The 12,302-nt window shown below is 39.3% G+C and overlaps 2 protein-coding genes across 2 annotated transcripts; both read left to right on the forward strand.

The window, feature by feature from the left end:
• The first annotated feature begins 106 nt into the window (after positions 1-106).
• LOC6049880 (ubiquitin carboxyl-terminal hydrolase) lies at positions 107-1,833 on the forward strand. The gene is made up of 3 exons (XM_001866535.2): positions 107-339; positions 412-552; positions 967-1,833. Exons 1-3 carry the CDS (start codon positions 304-306, stop codon positions 1,486-1,488), a joined length of 699 nt encoding a protein of 232 aa, XP_001866570.2. The 5' UTR covers positions 107-303; the 3' UTR covers positions 1,489-1,833.
• Positions 1,834-10,095: 8,262 nt separating this feature from the next.
• Positions 10,096-11,136, forward strand: LOC119765998 (piggyBac transposable element-derived protein 4-like). The gene has a single exon (XM_038250312.1). It carries the CDS (start codon positions 10,096-10,098, stop codon positions 11,134-11,136), a length of 1,041 nt encoding a protein of 346 aa, XP_038106240.1.
• Positions 11,137-12,302: the final 1,166 nt, after the last annotated feature.

A 12,302-nucleotide genomic window follows, 5' to 3' on the forward strand; every position in this document is an offset into this window, starting at 1 on the left:
AAACCTGCAGCAGACGAAAAGAGACAGCACTACAGTTGAATTTCTGCAACTGTCACCTGCTCCATGTGTGTGTGTGTGTTTGTGCGTCCGTTATCAGCGTGTGGGTGGGGATGTCATTTTGAAAGTTGCATATGTTTTGCCGGCACCCGCTCCGCTGCTTTTCCGCTGACTGACTGCTCGTAGCAAATTAGATTATTCCCGTGGAAAATTGAATTATCATCGTCGGAGGAAAACTGAAGTCACCTCACGTTGAGTCAGCTTTGAACCACCACCAAGAACAGTCGAAAATCTGTTAATTTTACCATGACCACCTGGTTGCCACTGGAATCGAACCCAGATGTAAGTGTAATCGATACAATTCCTTTGTGGTTTAAGATTTTTCTTATTTGTTTTTCTTCTGTCCTCCGACAGGTTCTCAACAAATACCTGGAAAAGCTGGGCGTTTCGCCGCTGTGGAACATCGTGGACATTTACAGCATGGACGATGACGCGCTGGCCTTTGTCCCGAGCCCGCTGAAGTCGCTGATTTTCCTGTTTCCCTGTTCCGATGTGGTGAGTGTGTGTCCGTGCCGGGTGGGGCGGCGCCCGTCGTGAGTCATCGCTGCCGTTATTGATTTTCAATTGGGTACTAAAGCCCTATGTAAATTTTTATGTACAACGGTAAAAAACACGATTAAAAACCATTTCTGATCACTTTTTTTCATTTTAATGCAAAAAAAAAAAATTGACGAGACAACATTTTTTCGATGGATCAACTATGGTCCCCTTGGAACGAGCTGTCAAGTAGGAGCTTTTCTGTCAAGAAGGACCGCGAGGTTAATTTTTCAAAATTGATTTAAAAATCCATTTTAAACTCTTTGTGGTCGTACAAAGGGTCATTGTACTCAGAAAAATAAGCTTTATCGCTGTAAACAATAATATCAGCAATCTAAGCTTCATTTTAGGACCCAATTTTCTTCTCCGCAGTACGAAGAGTTCCGCGCCAAGGAGGACGCCGAGCTGAAGGCAAAGAACATCGAACATCCGAAGGACCTGTTCTATCTGAGGCAGTACGTGCACAATGCTTGCGGCACCATCGCCCTGGTCCACGCCGTTCTCAACAATCCGGACATCGAACTGACCGAGGGTTCCGTCATGAAGAAGTATCTGGATGGCGCCCGCGATCTCAGCCCGGAGGAGCGTGGCAAGCTGCTGGAGAATGACGCCGGGTTCACCGAGACGCACGAATCGGTGGCCAACGAGGGTCAAACGGCCGCGCCGGACATTAACGAGAAGGTGTACCACCACTTTGTGGCCTTTGTTCACCACGGCGGAAAGCTGTACGAGCTGGACGGGCGCAAGAACTTCCCCGTGGAGCATGGAGCAACCACGCCGGACAGTCTGCTCAAGGATGCCATCGGCGTTTGCAAACAATACATCGCACGCGACCCGACGGAAGTTCGCTTCACACTGATGGGGCTGACTCCCAGTAAAACCACCCACCTTTAACCGAAATTGCTGCAAATTGGCCATAAACAGACGGATCTCGAAGCGCCATTTCAGAGAGAAATCATCTCCTAATCAAACTTAACAACTCAAGGAATCGGAAGAACAAAAAAGTCTGTCTTTACTATTTAAATACAACAAATTTGGACTCGTATATATCATCGCGCGCAAGCACCACCGCTGCCGGCTTTTTGTGAAAACTTGTTGCTTTTTAACACACCCAACGGCGCGCTCTTAACGTGTCGTGAAATTGGAAAGCAAACTGAACTGGAATAATGGGCATTTTTTCGATGTGAAAGCTTTACGAACAATATTTATATCAATAAAATTGAATTCTGGCAAGAACGAGTGGCTAGTTTGAGTTTCACTTTGCGACAATCTAAACATGAAAACGTTACTTTTAAACTTTAAGGTGGTTCGTGCCTTCCTCACATTTATATAGTTTTGATAGGGTTTTCAGATTTTCAATCTATTGGCAGGGCTGCGGAGTCGGGTCATATTTCAAGCGACTCCGACTCCGACTCCGGCGCTCAAGCTCATGCTCAATTGGTAAAAAAAGAGTGGACAAGCTTTGAGAGGTAAGAAATCCAAAGTTAGTAAAATCAAAATCAAATGATGGATATTAAATAGAAGAATCAGTGAAGAAGTGAGAATCAGTAGAGCAAAATAAAAAAAAGGAGATAGGAAGAGAAGAGAAACAACATACTGCGAATCAAAACAATACCGTCTACAATCACAAATTACTTCCCTTTCTCACATTGTCGCGCCCCTTTCTTTCAGCCGTCTCGACTCGACGTTTCAGATGTAGTTAGTTACGCTCCTTTCAGGATGTTCCTTACCTGGACGTCAACCGAAGAGCACGCAACAAGATCAGTGCCGTTGCATGCTCTTAGTTATCAATCCTTGGCCTGCCTAATAGATCCAGACAATGTTTTCATAAAAATATCTGAAATCCGGCCTTAAAAAAGTGTAAACACTTAAGTGCTCATAACTATTAATAGGGTTGTCAGATTACCAATGTTTTAAACTCGTTGGACAGGTCTTTTAATTACCTTTCTAAAAATGTATAACATGACAAGTTTACAAAAAAAAACAACCTTTTTACAATCTTCGGACTTTTGCTAAAATCGTTTTTCATCATAACTTTTGAAGTACTTAACTGCCGTTCTACGCATAATTGTCCCATGTCAATTTTGGACGATTTTGACTTTGTGACATTTTTAAGTTTAGTTTTATGTGTACTTTAAGAAAAACACATAAAATCTGGTGGTTCGAAAACTCATTAAAAACAACACCAAGTCTGTTTGTCCCATCGTTGAACTTCTACGCATAATTGTCCCACCAAGTATTTTCTTACACGGAATCATCAGTTTTACTAAGCATTATGTCTTGTTTACCAGTTGTATAGCAAGATAATCAGAAATAAGAGTGATAAACTGCTAACTGGGGCGATTAGGGACACATAGGACGAATATGAACCCACGTGACAATTATGCGTAGAAACACAGAAATCGATCGAAAAATTTCAATCGCGTTTTTCTCAGTTGCTCTTTTTTGAACATGGGACAATTATGCGTAGAACGGCAGTTAACTAAACTTAATTATTTTCAATAGCGAAGTTGGATCGAATAATACCAAAAAGGTCGAAATCGGTTCAGCCACTCCTATCAAAAGAAGCATTTTTATACAATTTTGCCGGCTGGTCATACGAAATGGGAATGTTGAATTCTTTTTTATGATCGAATTGGTGACTTTGGCAAAGGTGTAGGTTATGATAAGGAGCAATTCCAGCTCAAATCAGGAATGTTTCTGGTACTTTTGTACCCGACCCTCTCCGATTTCAATGAAACTTTGTAGACATGTTATCCTAGACCTATATAAGCCATTTTTGTGTATATGGAGCCAATAGTACTCGAAAACAACATTTGAGAAAGGTGTAAGGTATTTGAATATTTTTTTATTGTGACTCTAATTATTAACGCCCGCAGCAATATAATATGAGTTTTCAAAAAGCCGTAAGAGCCATTGGTAAACAAAGCCCTTTTGGCATTGCACAGTGGTCCAGATCGCAAAATTAAGTGGAAAATGGATTTTCCGAAAAATGGTGACGTTTTGGAGCTTTGGTGTCTTCAGAAGAGTTGTTGCGAATGGAAAGGGGCAACTTTTGGTTTGGTTCAAAATTAGGGTGGTTCACGATTAGGGTGATTTTGAAAATCTAACTTTTCAGAAATATTTTTGGAATTTTTGTCTTCTAGAAAGTTGATGGGCTTGCCAATCAAGCAACTTTGTCGAAGACACCAAAATTTTATCTCGTAATCTACGCCTTCTATGACCAAATTTATAAAAAGCATCTGAGCAAACCTTCAAAATCAGTTTTTGAACGTGGCAATTCAGGGTTAACTTTTAGAGAAAGTGATATTCGGAGCACTTTTAGAGCTCTACAAAACAAACATTTTCATTTTTTGACATGTCAATTTGGACTTAAGGGTCAAAAGTTACAGCCATTTTAAGGTAAAAAAGATGCAAATTTAAAACTTAAATATCTCAAAATGGCGCAAGCCAAATTTTAAGCACTAGGTTGCATTTGAAAGAAGAGATCTAGCACCACAGACGCTGAAAAAATCTCAGGGTGTTTTCTTTAAACTTGAGATATCTTCATTTGAAAAGTCTAATTTTCAAGGGAAAACCATATGGGACCACCTAACGAAATTCGAAAATTGTCCAAATATATGTTTTCCATGTAATTTTGCCCGCTGAATCTGAATCTGCCCTCAGAATTGAGCCAAAATGTCAACAAATCGATTTTGGTCATATTTTGGGTTTCCATGTAAAATTATCATTTAAACCCAAAATATGACCAAAATCGATTTGTTGACATTTTGGCTCAATTCTGAGGGCAGATTCAGATTCAGCGGGCAAAATTACATGGAAAACATATATTTGGACAATTTTCGAATTTCGTTAGGGTGGTCCCATATGGTTTTCCTTGAAAATTAGACTTTTCAAATGAAGATATCTCAAGTTTAAAGAAAACACCCAGATTTTTCAGCGTTTGTAGTGCTAGATCTCTTCTTTCAAATGCAACCTAGTGCTTAAAATTTGGCTTGCGCCATTTTGAGATATTTAAGTTTTAAATTTGCATCTTTTTACCTTAAAATGGCTGTAACTTTGACCCTTAAGTCCAAATTGACATGTCAAAAATGAAAATGTTTGTTTTGTAGAGCTCTAAAAGTGCGAATATCACTTTTCTCTAAAAGTTAACCTGAATTGCCACGTTCAAAACTGATTTTTGAAGGTTTGCTCAGATGCTTTTATAAATTTGGTCATAGAAGGCGTAGATTACGAGATAAATTTGGTGTCTTCGACAAAGTTGCTTGGATTGGCAAGCCCATCAACTTTCTAGAAGACAAAAAATTCCCAAAATATTTCTGAAAAGTTAGATTTTCAAAATCACCCTAATCGTGAACCACTAATTTGAACCAAACCAAAAGTTGCCCCTTTCCATTCGCAACAACTCTTCTGAAGACACCAAAGCTCCAAAACGTCACCATTTTTCGGAAAATCCATTTTCCACTTAATTTGCGATCTGGACCTGGGTGAAATTGGAATCACTAAAATGACCATAACTCAGCGAAAACTCAACCAATTTGCATACTTCTTTATTAGTTGGACTCGTTAGAATGTCTATTTTCCGAAAATGACCCGCAGAACGGAAATGTTCCGGTGGCCGGAATATTCCGGTGGGTCACTGGGTCAAATGGGTCAAAAATGGCAATTTTTGGGACCCGTATAGATTTTCAAACAGAAATCTTGGAAAAAATACATTTTTCTTGTTATGATCATTGTTCTACCCACAGACAATGCTAACCATCAATTTTGAACCACCGGAATTGTTCCGGATTGGACGGGTAGGTTCCATACCGCGGGGAACCGGTCAGGGGCGGCCAATAATACAAATATTTTTATCATGGCAATATGGGTGTCAAAGTTCACCATTTTCAAAATCTAGCTCATCTAGGATCCCAAAACATTTTTGGACCGATCTGGCCACTTTGGGACCGGTTCCCGGTACTCCGGCGAATCCCGGAATACGGCAAATTGCGGAATTATTTCAGAACAATTTTGGACCCAGCAATATGGGTGTCAAAGTACACCATTTTCAGAATCTAGCTCATCTAGGATCTCCAAAACCATTTTTGGAACGATCTGGCCACTTTGGGACCGGTTCCCGGTACTCCGGCGAATCCCGGAATACGGCAAATTGCGGAATTATTTCAGAACAATATTGGACCCAGCAATATGGGTGTCAAAGTTCACCATTTTCAGAATCTAGCTCATCTAGGATCTCCAAAACCATTTTGGACCGATCTGGCCACTTTGGGACCGGTTCCCGGTACTCCGGCGAAACCGGAATACGGCAAATTGCGGAATTATTTCAGAACAATTTTCGACCCAGCAATGTGGGTGTCAATGTTCACAATTTTCTAAATACAGCTCATCTAGGATCACCAAAACCATTTTGGACCGATCTGGCCACTTTGGGACCGGTTCCCGGTACTCCGGCGAAACCGGAATACGGCAAATTGCGGAATTATTTCAGAACAATTTTGGACCCAGCAATATGGGTGTCAAAGTTCACAATTTTCAAAATCTAGCTCATCTAGGATCCCCAAAACCATTTTTGGACCGATCTGGCCACTTTGTGACCGGTTCCCGGTACTCCGGCGAAACCCGGAATACGGCAAATTGCGGAATTATTTCAGACCAATGTTGGACCCAGCAATATGGGTGTCAAAGTTCACCATTTTCAGAATCTAGCTCATCTAGGATCCCCAAAACCATTTTGGACCGATCTGGCCACTTTGGGACCGGTTCCCGGTACTCCGGCGAATCCCGGAATACGGCAAATTGCGGAATTATTTCAGAACAATTTTGGACCCAGCAATATGGGTGTCAAAGTTCACCATTTTCAGAATCTAGCTCATCTAGGATCTCAAAACCATTTTGGACCGATCTGGCCACTTTGGGACCGGTTCCCGGTACTCCGGCGAAACCCGAATACGGCAAATTGCGGAATTATTTCAGAACAATTTTCGACCCAGCAATGTGGGTGTCAATGTTCACAATTTTCTAAATACAGCTCATCTAAGATCACCAAAACCATTTTTGGACCGATCTGGCCACTTTGGGACCGGTTCCCGGTACTCCGGCGAAACCCGGAATACGGCAAATTGCGGAATTCTTTCAGATCAATTTTGACCCAGCAATATGGGTGTCAAAGTTCACCATTTTCAAAATCTAGCTCATCTAGGATCTCCAAAACCATTTTGGACCGATCTGGCCACTTTGGGACCGGTTCCCGGTACTCCGGCGAAACCCGGAATACGGCAAATTGCGGAATTATTTCAGAACAATGTTGGACCCAGCAATATGGGTGTCAAAGTTCACCATTTTCAAAATCTAGCTCATCTAGGATCCCCAAAACCATTTTTGGACCGATCTGGCCACTTTGTGACCGGTTCCCGGTACTCCGGCGATTCCCGGAATACGGCAAATTGCGGAATTATTTCAGAACAATTTTGGACCCAGCAATGTGGGTGTCAATGTTCACCATTTTCAAAATGAACCTGTCAGTTCAATTGTTCAAAATTTGTGTTGAACTGACTTCATTGTTTGTTTACTTTTTTTATATTTATTTCATAAGGTTTTACGCCGTGCCTTTATTTGACAGCTCGCGTGCAATGTTTACATGTTCTTCGTTGTCGGTTTCGATGTAAAATGTGGAAAACTTTGTCTAAAAATGACAACGCTATCCTCGTACAAGCCATGTAGTTGCGCGAGCAAAAACCTAGCTTATTTGGCGCGAACCTCAAACCCAACCCAAAGCAAAATATAAACCTCTTATATGGTGCGAAAATTCTGTTGCGTTGATTGCATCGAACAAAATTGGGTGAGTTGTCGTTAGCGTGTACATTGTGTGGCGCATCAGCTTTTGACAGGTTGCGCTCGTCGCTTCCCAACCCTGCGGACCAGTATCAGTGTTACCAGAATTAAATCGAAAAAAAAATCTGACAAAACTATCTGGGAAAATCTGGCATGCCACTTTCTCATAATTATTGAGCAAAATTGTGTTCAAAAATTGTGCAATTTTACATTTTATTCATTATCGATTACAATATGGATTTTTTAGCAAAGCCTTTATCTTTATCTGGCAACCTGGCAACTGTTCCATTGACGTCTCTTTGGTAAACGCGTGGCAAGACAGAGAGCAAGAGAAAATTTCTCCTTCTTTCCGTTTTATGCTTTAGTTCGTTCTCGCTTGCTCTCGACTTGTTCCTTGGTGATGAGGTTTCATTCTAGATTGAGTTCTTGATTGCGTCTGATCAAAGCATTTTTTTTGACCGAGTGATGGATACAGAAAGTGAGAGTGAACTTGATGATTACAATGAATCTTCTGATGCAGCGACAGTTTCCGATCTACCAAGTGAAGATGATGAATCAAATCAATCTGCAAGGTAATTTTTGACTAAAAAGTTTTAAAAATGTGTGAATGAATGTGTGTGTTTTGTTTTTCACAGCAGTGGCACTTCCGAGAGCGACGAAGATTTCGTCGCGAGGAACGGAGTAAGATGGCGAAAAAAACCGGATAAGAAAGCTTTTCGCGGTGAATTCGACCAGTGTAATCATGGGTTGACTGATCATTCGAAGGATTTCAAAACGGCCCAGGACGCATTCGAATTGTTTATGTCAGTCGGTATGCTTGGTATAATGGTGAAATACACCAATATGCATGCGAGATCGAAGCGCCGAAAATGGAATGATGTTACGGTACCGGAAATGCGGGCATTCATTGCTGTCCTAATCGGAGCAGGTCGTCTTCATATGAACGACGTCAACACAAACATCCTTTGGAGTTCAGATGACGTTTGGGCACCAAGGTTCTTCAAGTTGGCTATGGCACGCGATCGGTTCAAGGACATCTTCAATTTTTGGCGATTTGATGACCGAAAAACTCGGAAGAGACGTTTCCGAAAATCGAAGAACAAGTTGGAGCCGGTGAGATTGATTTACGACGATTTCGTGAAACGTTGCATCCGTAACTACAATCCTGGCAGCAACCTAACGATTGATGAGCGACTGTGCGTGTTTCGGGGTAAGTAAAAATTCAAAAATTTAAAAATTCAAAAATTCAAAAATTCAAAAATTCAAAAATTCAAAAATTCAAAAATTCAAAAATTCAAAAATTCAAAAATTCAAAAATTCAAAAATTCAAAAATTCAAAAATTCAAAAATTCAAAAATTCAAAAATTCAAAAATTCAAAATTCAAAAATTCAAAATTCAAAATTCAAAATTCAAAATTCAAAATTCAAAAGTTCAAAGGATTCAAAATTCAAAAAATTCAAAAATTCAAAATTCAAAGGGATTCAAAGTTCAAAATTCAAAAATTCAAAAATTCAAAGATTCAAAGTTCAAAAATTCAAAATTCAAAATTCAAAAATTCAAGATTCAAGGTTCAAAGGTTCAAAATTCAAGGTTCAAGGTTCAAAATTCAAAAATTCAAAGGATTCAAAGGTTCAAAATTCAAAATTCAAAAATAAAGGATTCAAAATTCAAAATTCAAAAATTCAAAGTTCAAAATTCAAAGGGATTCAAAAATTCAAAAATTCAAAATTCAAAATTCAAAATTCAAAAATTCAAAAATTCAAAAATTCAAAATTCAAAAATTCAAAATTCAAAATTCAAAATTTCAAAATTCAAAAATTCAAAAATTCAAAAATTCAAGTTTCAAAATTCAAAAATTCAAAAATTCAAAAATTCAAAATTCAAAAATTCAAAATTCAAAATTCAAAAATTCAAAAATTCAAAATTCAAAAATTCAAAAATTCAAAATTCAAAATTCAAAGGTTCAAAATTCAAAATTCAAATTCAAAATTCAAAATTCAAAATTCAAAATTTAAAGTTCAAAAATTCAAAAATTCAAAATTCAAAAATTCAAAATTCAAAAATTCAAGATTCAAAATTCAAAGGTTCAAAAATTCAAAGTTCAAAAAGTTCAAATTCAAAATTCAAAAATTCAAAAATTCAAGTTCAAAGATTCAAAAGGTTCAAAAATTCAAAAATTCAAAATTCAAAATTCAAAATTCAAAAATTCAAAATTCAAAAATTCAAAATTCAAAAATTCAAAAATTCAAAAATTCAAAATTCAAAATTCAAAAATTCAAAAATTAAAAATTCAAAATTCAAAATTCAAATTCAAAATTCAAAATTCAAAATTAAAATTCAAAATTCAAAAGTTCAAAATTCAAAATTCAAAAATTCAAAATTCAAAATTCAAAAATTCAAAAATTCAAAATTCAAAAGTTCAAAAATTCAAAATTCAAAAATTCAAAATTCAAAAATTCAAAATTCAAATTCAAAATTCAAAATTCAAAAAGTTCAAAATTCAAAAATTCAAAAATTCAAAAATTCAAAAATTCAAAAATTCAAACATTCAAAAATTCAAAATTTAAAAATTAAAAAAAATGTTTTGTAAAATAGATTGTTTTGTTTCTCCTCCAGGTAAATGCCCTTTCAGGGTTTACATGAAATCGAAACCAGGCAAATATGGCATGAAAGTTTGGTGCTGCTCTTGTGTCCATTGTCAGTACATATGCAACTTGCAGGTGTACACAGGAAAAGTCGACAAAAAACCGGAGAAGGGACAGGGCAAGAGAGTGGTACTGGATCTGATGCAGCCATTTACGGGTCTTTGGAGAGAGGTGACTACAGATAATTTCTTCAGCTCTCTCCAACTCTCCGACGACCTGTTCAAGGACAACACCCTTTTCACGGGAACGGTTCGAACGAACAAACCAGATTTGCCGGATAGCTTCGCCAAGTCGGCCAGCCGGGCACCCAACTCGGTACTGGTCGGCTATAACGGCGTAAGCACCCTGACTTCTTTTATCGACGGACACAAAAAAAAGCCGGCCATTGTACTGACATCAACCCTTACCAAAACCACAATCTGCGGCAAAAAACCACCAATCGTGCTTCACTACAACGGGACGAAGGGCGCTGTTGATGCAGGCGATTTCATCACTCGCAAGACGAACTGTGTCCGAAAGACCAGGGTATGGACGAAGAAACTGGTGATGGAACTCCTGAGCGTCGCCTGCTTGAATGCGAGTTGCCTGTACCGGTTGAAGTACCCGGAGCGGTGCAAGGGCAAAAGTTGGAGATCAAATTTTCTGCAACAACTGTGCGACCAGCTCATTCAGGAGAACGTACAGGAACGTGTAAAATCTCAAAGGCTGACAAAGGAGTTACGAGGGCAGCTGAACGCGTTTTCTTCTCGCCAAATGGAAGCGGGCGCAAAACTGTGCAACTGGTGTGGCAAGGAGTCTAGGCCAATCCGTACCTGTTGTATTTGCGCGGAAGCAGTCTGTAAGCAACACTACACTGAGATGGACCTAAAGTTTTGTAGAGAGTGTAAGAAGCAAGGCCTGAAACCAAAGACGACGAACACAAAGATAAGTCGAGTTCGGTGCGAGACGTGCAAAGTGGATCGGAAAACTGAAACGAAATGTGCTCATTGTGAGACTGCCATCTGTGGCGTATGCGGAAAGTCAGCCAAAGTAATGTTGTGCGAAAAATGTTCAAAAGCTTGAGAGAGAGAGAGAGAGAGAGAGAGAGAGAGAGATAGAGAGAGAGAGAGATAGAGAGAGAGAGAGAGAAGAGAAAGAGAGCGAGCAAGAAAAGAGTGTGGAAGAAAGAAAGAGAAGGACATAAACAGTGAAAGGGCAACAGAAAAACTGAAAGAATGAAAGAGAAAGAAAAATAACAAACGAGCGAGCGAGATAGTAAAAGAACAGAACGAATGAGAGACAAAAAGGAAAGTGAGAGAGAGAGAGAGCCTGAATATCTTCAAACTCAAAATATAAATACATTGGACTAATCATGAACTTTTGATTTCTTAGTAAGTAATCCCATAATTTGCCGTTTTCCGGGTTTCGCCGGAGTACCGGGAACCGGTCCCAAAGTGGCCAGATCGGTCCAAAAATGGTTTTGGTGATCCTAGATGAGCTGTATTTAGAAAATTGTGAACATTGACACCCACATTGCTGGGTCGAAAATTGTTCTGAAATAATTCCGCAATTTGCCGTATTCCGGGTTTCGCCGGAGTACCGGGAACCGGTCCCAAAGTGGCCAGATCGGTCCAAAAATGGTTTTGGAGATCCTAGATGAGCTAGATTCTGAAAATGGTGTACTTTGACACCCATATTGCTGGGTCCAAAATTGTTCTGAAATAATTCCGCAATTTGCCGTATTCCGGGATTCGCCGGAGTACCGGGAACCGGTCCCAAAGTGGCCAGATCGGTCCAAAAATGGTTTTGGGGATCCTAGATGAGCTAGATTTTGAAAATGGTGAACTTTGACACCCATATTGCCATGATAAAAATATTTGTATTATTGGCCGCCCCTGACCGGTTCCCCGCGGTATGGAACCTACCCGTCCAATCCGGAACAATTCCGGTGGTTCAAAATTGATGGTTAGCATTGTCTGTGGGTAGAACAATGATCATAACAAGAAAAATGTATTTTTCCAAGATTTCTGTTTGAAAATCTATACGGGTCCCAAAAATTGCCATTTTTGACCCCATTTGACCAGTGACCCACCGGAATATCTCCGGCCACCGGAACATTTCCGGGTTCTGCGGGTCATTTTCGGAAAATAGACATTCTAACGAGTCCAACTAATAAAGAAGTATGCAAATTGGTTGAGTTTTCGCTGAGTTATGGTCATTTTAGTGATTCCAATTTCACCCAGGCCTAT

Source organism: Culex quinquefasciatus, chromosome 2 (genome assembly GCF_015732765.1).
Source record: "Culex quinquefasciatus strain JHB chromosome 2, VPISU_Cqui_1.0_pri_paternal, whole genome shotgun sequence".
Classification (NCBI taxonomy): domain Eukaryota; kingdom Metazoa; phylum Arthropoda; class Insecta; order Diptera; family Culicidae; genus Culex; species Culex quinquefasciatus.